This window comes from Fusarium falciforme, chromosome 5 (genome assembly GCF_026873545.1).
Source record: "Fusarium falciforme chromosome 5, complete sequence".
NCBI classification, from domain to species: domain Eukaryota; kingdom Fungi; phylum Ascomycota; class Sordariomycetes; order Hypocreales; family Nectriaceae; genus Fusarium; species Fusarium falciforme.
In genome coordinates, this window is record NC_070548.1 from 3,246,039 (window position 1) to 3,258,548 (window position 12,510).

A 12,510-nucleotide genomic window follows, 5' to 3' on the forward strand; every position below is an offset into this window, starting at 1 on the left:
ATTCAACCTAAGCACACGAAAAAAGAGGTACGATCCAGGTTTCCTCTCTCTTCTCGAAGTAATAGGAGTCCTCTCAATCACTTGGACCCCATGACACGTTCGCACAATTTCTGCCTGTATAAACCAGACAACCACCTGGCATTGTTTTATCTTCTCTTTGTATAGAACGGTCACCGGAGTGCAGATTTATATACTCACAGCACACGAAGTAAATCAGGAAGGGTTCACGTGCCAGATACAACTCGGTATCCATTATCAGCCGACATATTGGAGCTCACCGCAACTTGGACAACAAAACTCATCACCCAAACAGACGCCAAGATTTGTCTCATGACATTCCAAGCATTATCCAGTCAACAATCGCTCTGACATGTGACACAACTCCAGGCCACAAATCTCCCCTTAACTTGAGCGTCTCTCACCACCAAGCAACCAACACATCACTCATACTAAACACCATCCATTCCAACGTGTAAAACGGTGCACTAAACATAGATTTCCAGGCCAGAAAAAGCTTCATCACCCCCAAGCCAAGCCTCAACCAGGGACCCAATCATTCCAGTGTCCCCTCCACCACCCCCATTCTCCGGATAAAGCCGGCCCACAAACGCATGCGGAGAAACCGTTGCGGGGGAGAGAAGGTTTTCTCTCTTCTCGCCCGGCCGGACGGGAACGGAGGTTTAGGCGCTGAGCCACAGGAACAGCGAATGCCGGGAATCGACCGCTGATGGTGTGTAAGAGGTCGGTTCAGCCGAGGGCGGGTGTGCCGTTGAAGTTGCGCTTGGCCAAGTGCCGAGTCTGTCTTCGGTAGTCTTGAGTGCAACGCTCTGATAGTCGCCGATATGACCTCGCCGACGATGCTGGCACGGGGACCAAGGTGATGATGGCATTATACTGCTCACGAGGCCAAGAGGTGAAAACCAATGCAAGAGTTCATAACGTTTCGTCTTTGATCAATTATTCTAATCAGTGACTCTATCAAGAAAGCCCGTTCTAGGCGTTGAGCCCGGGGCCATTCCCCGGGGCTCACATGCTCTCGACTGTCTAATAGACCGGGGGTATAAACCGAACAACTCCAAGAAATCAAACTACGGGCATCGTTTGCCCGTGAAAAACAGAGAGCGAAGAGAAAAAAAGTTGCTTCAGCTCTTTTCGTAGAAAAACTTTTTTAGAACCCCCTCTAAACGCCTTGACCAATATGCAAATGCTTCAAAAAGAATCCTCTCTCCCTTTTTTTTTTCGCGCCAAGTATACAATTGCCGTGTCGTCGTAAAAAGCTCAGGTTTTGCTGTAGTGTAACAGGTCTTTGAGAGTAGTGGAGATGGGTCGTGCGCAAGCCTCAGAGAGTGTGTGAGGTTGCGGTGAGGGAACAAAGGGGAGCGGGCGGCGGGATGAGGCGTATGGCTTTTTTACAGCATTAGCCCTTGGCGCGCCTTCTCCTCAGCAAAGGCCTTTCGGCTCATCAGGAGGACACGCTCAAAGCCCTCGCGGCCCTTGGCGGCGTTCTCCTTGAAGCGGTGCACCAGGGTATCCTCGATGCTGTTCTTGATGCGCTGCCAGCCACCGCACAGGGCGGTGATGTTGGCCGTCTGGATGAACTGGGTCTGGTGGTCGCCCAGGGGCTTGTAGATGACCTCCTCTTGTACGTTGACGAGATTGCTCCACGTCAGGTTCTGGCTCACCATGGTGACGGTGCGGTTGACGGGGTCGACATAGCTGGCCTCGTAGACGAAGCTCTCGTCACCGGTGCTGCCGACAATGGTCTTGATCCAGTCGGGGACTGACTGCTTGCAGGTGATCAAGCGCTCAGTGCGGAGGATGCCCGTCTCGGCGTCGACGTCGCGTGAGAGGGTGTCGACAGCAATGACGTGCTCCGACTTGTTGTTCCAGGGCCCGTACTTTCGCCAGTTGGCTGAAGAGACCTCATCCCACGAGTAGTTGAAGGTGACCGAGTTGGAAAAGACCTTCATTGTGCCTGTAGGATTCGTAGGATAGCTCGTAGGTCGATGTCGGTGGAAGAGTTGCTGATGGAAAGTTCGGTGCGGAGTAGGAAGCTTTTTTTTTTTCCTGTACTGCCGGAGGGGGGGCTGGATCAGGAATAGGAACGAATGGGCTCTGTTAATTACTGAGCCAGAAAATAAATGAAGGATGAAAGGAGACGCCTCTCAATTAATATCCCAGGCAATAAACGACGACGACAAGAGATTCCCCGGTGGCGATCAGAAACAGGTAGACGGAAGTGAGGGCAATGATGAGCAAGCGGGAATGCGGCCTTTATCTGGGGAGGTACTGCTTGATAAATTTGATCCCGCATGTGAAGAAGACCTCGCACACGCTCGCTATCTCCGGCCTTCGGAAGCTTGGCCCGAGCGTCGCCACTGCGAACGCTAGCCCCGATATGTGCAGCGTCTAGCCCTATGTGGAAAGGTCGGTCCGGGTCGCGAGAAAGCCTCGGGATTCTGCCACGCTGCTATTGGCCCGGCCAGCAGGAGGGCCATTTCTACCCTCCCAGAGCCGCGCTTCGGAGCTGGGTCTTACAGGATGGTCTCGTGCAGGAGGAGCAAAAAAAAGCTGGAGGGCTTGTGCCACAAGGTGGCGAGTGCGTCAGAGGATGGGGAAAAACCGGAGAAGGGACGCAAGGCATTGGCGATCAAGGACCAAGCATTGGCCAACCGCCGCAAGAGCCTCTTTCTGGATCGTCGAGATCGGGAAGGGATTGACTGTGGTTTGCAGAGACCGAATTCAGGGTCTCGATGCTGGAATGTGCAAGAAGGGGCATGTTTCTAACAATTGCTTGGTCAAAGATTCTGCCGTCAGCCACGTTTTTGGGACGCAATCGATCGGGATCTTGCAGACTTGTCAAAATGGCCAGACACTTGCATAGAGGGCATCCATCACAACTACAGAGGTAGCAATTCCAGGCGCTTATGCATGCTCGGAACCAGGGAGGTGGTAAATGGCAGCTCAATGCAGTGCATACTTGCTTGTATTGTGCAACAGGAGGCATGGATCATTGCAACTTTGTCAAATTCAAGTCATCAAACTATACAGATTTTCCTCGAGAGGCTATGCGCGCATCAAAAGATGGGAACCATATTTCAGAGTCCTTCTCGCAATCCATTACATAGCTCCCTTTGTAATGTATCGGCTAGTAGTCTTCACCACGGCTGACGACCTCCTTCACGGTGGGTCGGATCAGAATGGTCTATACACCGTTAGTCAATAGTACCACACTATATGCAGGCTTCACTTACATGCTCAAACTGAGCAGTGTACGAGCCCTTCTTGTCACACAAGGGCGGGTACGCCTCGACAATGCCACTGTTGACAAGGCTGTTGAGCTGCGCACTGTTAGCTTCACCTTCAACAACATACATCACAGCTACTCACCCCGAGCAGATACTTGTCCTGGCCGAGGCGGTCCAGGTATCGTCGGCAGAACGGCAGCGTGCCAAAGTTCTTGTTGATCACGTTGAGCAGAGACTTGGCCGAGCTCAGGCGCAGGTCAACGTGCTGCGAGTCTCCTCGCTTCGCGTAGTGCGACGTCTCCATGTCATCCCGGACGTATCCGTTGCCGGTGCTGCCGAATGTCTCAATGGCAAAGACATCGCCCTCCTCCATCTTGGTCTGATCATTGCTCTTGACAATGGGCACCGCCTTGGTGCCGTGGATGCTGTAGGGCAGAATGTTGTGGCCCGTCAGGTTGCGGATACTCTTGACGGGGTACGTGGTTCCGTCAATCTCAACCTCGAAGCTCTCCATCACCTCCTGGATAACGCCTCCAATCTCACCAACTCGGGCGTCAATGCCTGCCTCACGGATACCAGCGTTGGTGGCGTCCTTAACAGCCTGGAGCAGGTTATCGTACTTGGGCTCGAAAGCCATGGTAAAGGCCGAGTCGACGATGCGGCCGTTGACGTGGACACCAAAGTCCACCTTCATGACATCCTCCTGCTGCAGAACCATCTTGTTGCCGGCGTTGGGAGTGTAGTGCGCAGCGCAGTGGTTGAGGCTCAGACCACAAGGGAAACCCATACCAGCCTTCATGGCATCACCCTCGGTCAAGCCATCGTGACCGGTCAAGGCACGGACACTGTTCTCAATACCCTCGGCGATCTCGGTCAAGGTCTGGCCGGGCTTAATATTCTTCTGCGTCCACTGGCGCACCTGACGATGAATCTCGGCCGCCTCACGGAAATCGGCCAGGAAATCGCTGTTGAGGTTGTCCAGGTGACGCTTCTCCTCGTTTGTGGTGCGGTAGTTGTTCTCGTCCTTGTACTCAACCTCCTCTCCCTTGGGGTAGGCCTTGTTAGGGAACAGCTGGCTGATCATGACGCGGGGAGGGTCAGTCTGGCTGGTGGGGTGCTTCTTCTTCTTCTTGGGCTTTCTCTTCTTCTTCTTCTTGGTGGCCTCGCCGGTAGGGGCGGCACCGTCGACGTGTCCATCGGCTTCGTCTTCAGAATCATCGCCGCCGTGTTCGTCGCCGCCAGCGTCTGTCTTGGACTGGGCGGCTGCGCCGGGCTTCTGAGAGCCTTCGGCCACTGCGGGGCGCTCGGAGTCAGTTCGATCCGGGCCTAACGGTTCACAGCCTCGTTCGGGGGAAGACGCTTACCGTTGAGCTCCTTGAGAGCTTCGGTGGGTACTTGAGCTGCCATTTTGGCTAACTACGTGAGGGTGAAAGAGCAATGCTGCTGTCAAGAAGAGAAATGGTGGGAGGGTTGGAGGAGTGGGAAGACATTACCCCACCAGAGTTTTAGCTCAGGTGACACAAATAGCAGCTCATTAGGGTGCAATTTTGGTGCGCAGTCTTTTTGTCACCTCAAGTCCCCACAACAGATTTTTGACATGACGAAAGTGGGTGCATCACACGTTGGCCACGCGAGAATTCAGTGGGATACAGGTGAAATACTGGAGTATTATTAAGAGTGTGGGATAATGCGAATTATTCTTGTTATCCGCAATACTTCGTATTTTAAAAGCCATCGCTGACTCTCAGCTTACAACATTGATGACCAAGTATACGAATGTTTCAGCCTACGTAAGAGAATAGTCCCGGAGCTGGCTTATCCTTGAGGTCACAACGTCTGCGCCACCTCCTGGTTCCTGAAATCGAGTAAGACGGGACTCATTAGGTCCATCCATCGAGTTTTGGCGTGTTATTTTTGCGTCCAATATTTCGGTACACGTTGATCTTTTTTTTTCACGCCACGACCCTGCAGTTGTTGGTGGCTTTTGAGCTGTGAAACAGCTGGCATCATTCAGCAGCTGAGAAAACTTTGCGCAGGGTAGCTGCAAGCAAGTATCTGACGTCTGGAGGCCTCAAGCCCCATGACGAGAACCCGAAAAATGCAGCCATTTTGATCGTATTGCTTGTCCAATGCCTTACTCTAGGGTAACGGGACGCGAAGATCCCCCCGCCAAAAAAGGCCAAACTATGACCTCACCAGCCGCTGAAATCAAGCCTAACCCGCCCAAATTCAGGGCATCGCGGTCCAAGGGTCGAAAGCCACAAAATTCACGAATGGCCTCTTAAAGGGTCACCTCCGAGATCCTGCCACGTCCTTTCCTTGACTCCAACCTGTCATGATCCTGCGCCTCGTGAGCAGACAAGCCATCATCAGCCGTTACCAAGCCAAGGCTTGCGTGGCCCATCGCTACAACCGTTTCTCCACTGGAGCCTTATAAGCTGGAGCTCTGCTAGCAGCGCCACTTCGGGCCGCCCGGTGCCCCTCCACTCCGTCTTTCAGCTTTCCTTCACTGTCTCACCAAAAGCACGGCGCTTAACTTGACCATCAATTCCTGTCTCACGTTTTTCTATCCCCTCAGTTTTGCCTCTACAATCGCCTAGGAGGCCTGTTCTGCTAGAATGGGAGCCTCCAATCCGGATAACCTGGTGTCAGGGCCAGATGAGAAGTCTCCTATCGAGAGGAAGCCTGTCGAGAACGTAGCTCCTGAGGAGCCCTCCGTCGAACGAGCCCCGACACTACCCCCGAGACCTGTATCGATTCAGTCCAAGAACGACGATCTCGACGAAAAGGCCCTGGAGGCTGGATACGACGAGAAGCTGCCTCAACCGAACAACGGCTTCGCCATACATCGCAAGCCCGTTTCTACCAAAACACCTCCTCAGTCGATCAAGATCGACAAATCGCAACCCGAGGACTTTGAGGGCGAGGTAGCCACTACAAACGAGCTGCCTCCTCCTGAACTCATCAAGAAGATCGAAGACTACATCGTTCTGGACCGACATGGAAAATCGCATCCCTTCTCGAGCCTATACACGGGCAGCAATGTTGCCCGACGTGTGCTCATCATCTTTGTCCGGCACTTCTTCTGCGGCGTACGTCAACCTGCAAATCCCTGAAGCCCGTATAAACTCTAACATGGAAGCTACAGAACTGCCAAGAATTCCTTCGGTCTCTATCTGAGGCCGTAACTCCCGAAGCCCTCCTCCGACTCCCCGTCAGCACCTTCATCGCCGTGATTGGCTGTGGTGATCCCGCTCTCATCGACATGTACGTCCACGAGACAAACTGCCGCTTCCCCGTCTACACGGACCCAACGAGGTCTCTCTTTCATGCCTTGGGCATGACCAAGACACTTCAGATGGGCGCGAAACCGGCTTACATGCGTAAGAGCATGACACGGAGCATCGTCGACAGCATTGTACAGGGTGTTAAACAACTGCCTACCGGTAACGTCCTGAAGATGGGTGACCAGCGCCAGGTTGGCGGCGAGTTCCTCTTTGAGCCGCGCAATATCCTAACGCCGGTTACAACACCGCGCGACGAAAAGTTCCAACCCATGGACACGCTGGAAGATCCTCAAGATTCAGCACCAGGGCGCGAGAATGGCAGGAGAAAAGATTACGGGGACGAGGAGAAGAGGGTGACGTGGTGCCATCGCATGAAGACGACGCGCGACCACGCCGAGATCCCAGAGCTCATTGAAGTCCTGGGCCTGGACGTTTCCCGGAGCGCTGGCCGCAACTCGGTAACGTCCGCTCGCAAGGGCAAGGGTCAGAGCATGGCTGAGGAGATCCGGAAGCTGAGCGCTGAGAGGTCTCGGACGCCTGAGACATGAATGCATATGACATGAACAATCTGCTTGCGGTTTTGAGATTGCTGGTTCTTTGACACAGCGCTGGAGTAGGGATTCATGGTGTTCTTTTTTGCATAGCTCAATCGTGTTTACAAAATGTTCTTGATGCTCATGACACATAGCTTAGATACAGTATTTAGAGGTGATATCCATTGACATTGGTCAACAGAACATATAAACCAAGCTTCTTCTATCTCGGGTATTCGCTCTACTCGTGTACCCAGCTTCCGTCTTCACGACTCTGGATGACTTCGTCTACTTTGAGTCTATACTTAATAATCTCATCCCCATTCACCAAGTCATTCTCCACCGCCCTTCGATCCCCTTCCTCGAGATCCTTCACGATACCTGCCCTCACATGCCTCTCCCTTAACCTCTTCCTCGCAACTTCATAGTCTACCTCGACGAACCATAGCTCATCTAGCAGGCTCGCCGCATCGCGCCATACATCCTGGTCCAGCGCGAGATAGTTGCCTTCCAATACGACGATGCGGTGCTCTGGCCTGACCTCAATGTCGTCGTCTCGCGGATCCTTGAGAGCATGGTCAAACGATGGTGCGAGGACAGGTTCCGACGGGATCGGAGTCGCAGACAGAGCCTGAATAAGGGCCAAGAACTTGGGAGCGTCAAAGGTGAAGGCGGCCCCGCGGCGGAAGTGGGCCGTAGCTGGGTCAGGCATGGCGGACAGAGCAGCGCGAGTGAGGTGGAAGCCGTCCATGGGGACAAAAGCTGCGGGAGGAGGAGATGAAGGGTCCGCGCGGGCATTGAGGCGTGCAGTGATGATCTGGGATAAGGTTGTCTTGCCCGAGCCTGGGATGCCAGCGACGCCGATTACTAGAGACGAGTTAGACGCATGCTCCAAATCTTGGAGTAACAACTCACATAGCCGCTTGTCCTTGGGCGTCTCCTCAAACTTCTTCCACGCCTTTTCGACGAGTCTCTCAACCTGGCTGTTCATGTTATCTATATGAGTTGCAAGACGAGAATCGAGTAATGATCTTGGCGCTAGAAGCTGGAGTGTCGTCCTGATATGCCCCGCGTTCTAAGGACCCTGCCCCACGTTGTTACATCAGACCTCTCCACCTCGGAGCATGGTGCGCCGATGCTATTGAGGACATGGGTGTTTATATATGGATTGGTAAGGATGTCTGTTTGCATTATTTTTGAGTAGATTTATTTCTTGTTCTTGTACTGTTCGATGTGTGATGGCTTTGCAAGGTGTCGTTGCTGCCTCGTAGCTTGATTACAGTCCCTGTCTCACCTACAAACTACATAGTTTCTGCCAAGACGAGATACAAGTAATTAATATGACGGAGGGCACTATTCTTCTGCTCCTACTATTGCCTACTAATTTCAGCCATCAAAGTTTGACTCTTTGTTCTCAAGTGACGCCACCAACCAACCACAAAACACCACAAACTTCAAGTGGGTCCCATCACCAACTTCTTCCCTCCGTAAATCTCATCTTCTCCTCCTTAACCCAACTTACGACATGGACGAAGAAGACCCCCTCGCCAACTTTTCCATCGCGGACGTCTCCTCTGACGAAGCTGAGGCAGACACAAAGGAAACTCGCCGCACTGGTCAGACAGAGGAGGCGTGGAGAGCCATCCAGCGTGACTACAAGACGAAAGTTGAAAACGGCGATGTAGGCCTGCCTTTCCGCTCGTGCCATTATCGAAACAGAGAGACTGACGAAAAAATCAGATACATAAAAAGATCAAATTGCCTCTGGGTCCGGGGGCTTCCAAAATGGACATCCAGGAGCTCATCCATGCTGTCGAGGAGTTGTACTTCTTCCGCCGTTACCATGAGGCTGCACAATTAGCCACCGAGGCTCTCGCTGGGAGCGATGGGCTTGATAGAGACTCACGGCAGCTCTTGGACGCCTATCAGGGGAAATGCCAAATCAAGCTCAACCTACAATCATGACGAATGAGCAATCCAAACAGAAAAATGTCCACTTGCCGGATAATCTTGACAGTCACTGAACCCCATCTTCATGTCAAACTTGCGTGTATTCATCATTTGGGCTATCTTGCAAGCTTCTACCAAGGACAGATCCTGTGCACACCTTACAAACATGCCTTCTCAACTATCAAACCGTCCGCCTGCCTTAGTACCTTTTCGTCAAAGATTAATGTCTCCAACTTGACTTGGTCAAGTGCTAGGCGGTCAGTAATCGGAGCACTATGCAAATGCCCGAACGATTTACCACACACACTGATTCTCTTTCACCCCCAACCATGTGATTACCTGCTCGAGACTGAATGCCTCAGCGAGGAGAACAGCAGCCTGGTCTGGACTTACTGCTCTTTCTTGATGCGAGGACCGGTGAAGCAGTTCTCAAATTCAACAGGTCCGCTTGCATAACGGGAAGCGCTTAGGCCTCTGCGTCCTTCAAGCTGGGTGCCAAACAGAGAAGTAGGCGTAGAATGACCTTGCTGATGGCTGGCAGCACGCTGGCGAGGGGCATCGGCTGGGATAGAGGCGGGTGCATCCTGCAGAGAAAGGTTGCGAACACCTTGAGTTGCCTGCTGAACGCCCTGGTCCTTCTCGTTGAACCCTTCGTTCTGGCGACGAAGAAAGTCGATCTGGAAGCGCACCATCCCCCGCAGCAGGTGACAGAACTGATTCTTCAGGCTGTCGTTGTAGCCTCGGAAAAACCCGTTCTGAACCCAGTGCTCAATGATACCGTCTGTAATGCCCTCGAGGGCTGACTCGAAGATTCCCTCCTTCAGAGTCATTTTCCGCTCCTTGGGAGCCATTTTCCCCAGCATCCGATTGACCAACACCACGACGTGTCTAGTCGCGTTCTCTAAGGTGAGCGACTGAGAATTGTCAACAGTCGTCCAGCCATTCATGGAAATGAGCGGCTCAAGATCCTCATTGAGGTTTGCAAGGGATGGGACCGATCCCTGCTGTTGATCGACTCGGCGTTGATCAGCCTGGCGCTGAGTAGCTTGGTGTTGATCGGCCCGAGGCTGGTCGATATGCTGCTGATCGACCTCACGGGTGTTCTCCTGAGGCTGGTGGGCCCGGGCCGACTTCTGCATCTTGGCAAGGTGACGCTTGAACTTCTTGGTTTCGGTCTCGTCGGCGAAACGAAGGTAGAAGAAACCACCGTTGGACAGCTGAGTGAAGGCACAGAACTGACCATCAACGACCGGACTGCCCAGTTCCAAAGCATCCATGACTCGGCGCGGCTTGCCCAGAGCTGAGAGCTCTAGAACAGCTCTGTTCTCGTTGATGAGCAACTTCATAACCACTTCTGCGGAAAAGGAGAGTGCCTCGTCCTTTCCAGGCACGACCTGACATTGTCCAGTGCCGATGACGTGCTCCGCCATAGCGGGATCCAAGGCCATGGTGTTGAGGACAAAGTTGAGGTTTGTAGAGGCGGGGGCGGCGACAGAGGCTTCAGGGATGTTTCCGTTGCTTTCATGCTGGACCTGGGGGCTCACAGCCTCAACCTCCTGAGTAGCAACAAGAGGCTGCTCGGGAGCCGGTGTGGTGTTTTGGGGTCCCCATTGGGCCAAGGTGACAGATGGGGCACTGTTCTGGCCAACTGAACCCTGCACACGGGGATCCTAACCCGGTGCAGCTGGCTTGAAGGGGGTTCTGTTACCCGACTTCTTGGTTGGGGGAAAAGAATCAGTGTCGTCATCTCCGCGACCTCTCTTGGGGATGGCAGACGGGATGCCTCTACCTCTTTACAAGGATTAGATATGTCCGATATTATGGATAGATGAACTTACCCAGCATATCCACGAGTCTCAAGGTACTGCTGGGCCACCTTCTTTCCCCATGGGCGTGCGTCCTCGATCTCGAGACCGTCGGTTTGACGAGCCTCCTCATCGTCAATCTTGACGGTCCACTTGTTGGAGAGTCCCTCCTTGAGGGAAGGGTTGATGTGGTCGGTTTCGTTCCGACGGGTGGGGTTAAAGGACGGTCCTCGCTTTTCTTCAGCACTCAAGGGAAGTTCCTCCTGACGAAGACGAGTGAGGTCGGCCTAAAGAGATTTGGATGATTAGGAGCTGCTCTTGGTAATAGTGCAAAGCGTGACGATTAATGGAGGAAGAGAGGAAAGACAGCGTGCTTTGGCAGCAAGGCCATATGTGTGTAGATGATCCCATGCTACGAGAGAATGTTGACCACCCACGGATGTGCGTGACTGAAGAGGAGATGGCCCCAAACAAAGGAAGGAGGACAATAGGGATGGCCCGATAAACAATCGGGAGTGAAAGAAAGACACTTACCATGGCGATGAGCCGCTTTTGGGCCTCGCGGGGGTCGATGTTGCCACTCATCGTTGCTGAGGCACGAGAAAGAAGGCCGGGGAGCAGAGTGAAAGAGAAGCCTCGACTGGTTCAAGCAGCCGAGGCACGCAGAGGAGATTTGTTTTCAAGAGACGGTTGTCCCGGCGCGGTGATGTTTGGTGGAGAAAAAAGAGAGGAGAGGGGTGGGTGGTGGAGGGGAGGTTTGTGCGCGAGGTGAGGGCCACCGTAGGTAGGGCAACCACAGGCGGCCTGGAGATAATCCGGCCTGGGAAGAAAAGAGTGAGGATGGCGGAATATCAGAGAACGATACAGAAGATGGGGGAGACCAGAGTGGGAAAATGCAGTCGATGTTGAGCTTCGCTTCGAGGTGCGTGATGAAGGGGAGGGAGGTTGGTCTCGATGGAGGCAGGTGGAGGAAGGAGAAGAGGTTGAGGCCGCCTCTACGAGTGTGTTGAGAGAAGGAAGGAAAAGAGTCAGGGCAGGTGCGGGCCGCGAGGTTCTTCGCTGCTGCCGTGCAGGAGGAGAGATCGGTGCCTCAGGGGCCGAGGAGTGCTGCAACACCGTCAAGGCTCGGACGAACCCGACCACCAAAGTACGTAGCGCAGGGGAATTAAAAGTAGTAAAAAATCAAATAGCACGAATAAAGGCCATAGAACAATGCCAGGCCAAAGAATTTTACTTTTAATTCTCGGTGCACTCTTTTGGGGGGAGTGTGCAGGCGACTCTGTGATATCTCTTCGTCTGAACCTTTTGCAGCCCCGAGATATAGCGAGCAGGTTCTCTGTAAACGCACTAAAGTAAAAATTGAATTGCCCAGGCAGCAGAGGGAATCACTCGGCGAGAATTGAGGGGCATTGATTTTGGCACGCCTAACAATGAATCTGCACCAAGCTTGCGAGCACCCCTTTGTCTCTGGAAATCACGGCAGGCTTGCACTCGACATGTTTGATTTTATTTCAACTACATAAAGTAGTTTCTTTGATCCTATTGTTTTGTATTGAAGTTCATCCCCTGTGCGATGCGGAATCACGGTCGGCAGGCCTCTATTTGCCCCCGTTGATCTGTGGTTTGGCGCAGTCACCACGCCGACACTGGCGCTTTTTTCATGGGCAGGTTTTTGATTTTGAAATTT

The 12,510-nt window shown here is 53.1% G+C and overlaps 6 protein-coding genes across 6 annotated transcripts; 2 read left to right on the forward strand and 4 right to left on the reverse strand.

Moving 5' to 3' along the window:
• Window positions 1-1,409: 1,409 nt before the first annotated feature.
• On the reverse strand, window positions 1,410-1,970 carry NCS54_00721800 (PRELI/MSF1 domain-containing protein; the record flags this gene model as incomplete). Its single annotated transcript, XM_053152649.1, has 1 exon — window positions 1,410-1,970. The coding sequence occupies one exon, from the start codon at window positions 1,968-1,970 to the stop codon at window positions 1,410-1,412; it is 561 nt and encodes a 186-aa protein (XP_053008624.1).
• Window positions 1,971-3,148: 1,178 nt separating this feature from the next.
• On the reverse strand, window positions 3,149-4,655 carry NCS54_00721900 (Methionine aminopeptidase 2; the record flags this gene model as incomplete). Its single annotated transcript, XM_053152650.1, has 4 exons — window positions 3,149-3,205; window positions 3,255-3,341; window positions 3,391-4,541; window positions 4,613-4,655. The coding sequence occupies 4 exons, from the start codon at window positions 4,653-4,655 to the stop codon at window positions 3,149-3,151; spliced, it is 1,338 nt and encodes a 445-aa protein (XP_053008625.1).
• A 1,211-nt stretch (window positions 4,656-5,866) lies between these two features.
• Window positions 5,867-7,083, forward strand: NCS54_00722000 (Hypothetical protein; the record flags this gene model as incomplete). Its single annotated transcript, XM_053152651.1, has 2 exons — window positions 5,867-6,340; window positions 6,397-7,083. The coding sequence occupies 2 exons, from the start codon at window positions 5,867-5,869 to the stop codon at window positions 7,081-7,083; spliced, it is 1,161 nt and encodes a 386-aa protein (XP_053008626.1).
• Window positions 7,084-7,309: 226 nt separating this feature from the next.
• Window positions 7,310-8,080, reverse strand: NCS54_00722100 (PRK domain-containing protein; the record flags this gene model as incomplete). Its single annotated transcript, XM_053152652.1, has 2 exons — window positions 7,984-8,080; window positions 7,310-7,935 (listed from the first exon to the last, which is right to left on the reverse strand). Exons 1-2 carry the CDS (start codon window positions 8,057-8,059, stop codon window positions 7,310-7,312), a joined length of 702 nt encoding a protein of 233 aa, XP_053008627.1. The 5' UTR covers window positions 8,060-8,080.
• A 477-nt stretch (window positions 8,081-8,557) lies between these two features.
• Window positions 8,558-9,033, forward strand: NCS54_00722200 (Hypothetical protein; the record flags this gene model as incomplete). Its single annotated transcript, XM_053152653.1, has 2 exons — window positions 8,558-8,749; window positions 8,809-9,033. Exons 1-2 carry the CDS (start codon window positions 8,594-8,596, stop codon window positions 9,031-9,033), a joined length of 381 nt encoding a protein of 126 aa, XP_053008628.1. The 5' UTR covers window positions 8,558-8,593.
• A 374-nt stretch (window positions 9,034-9,407) lies between these two features.
• NCS54_00722300 (Hypothetical protein) lies at window positions 9,408-11,408 on the reverse strand (the record flags this gene model as incomplete). The annotated part of the gene is made up of 4 exons (XM_053152654.1): window positions 9,408-10,666; window positions 10,727-10,809; window positions 10,857-11,110; window positions 11,358-11,408. The coding sequence occupies 4 exons, from the start codon at window positions 11,406-11,408 to the stop codon at window positions 9,408-9,410; spliced, it is 1,647 nt and encodes a 548-aa protein (XP_053008629.1).
• Window positions 11,409-12,510: the final 1,102 nt, after the last annotated feature.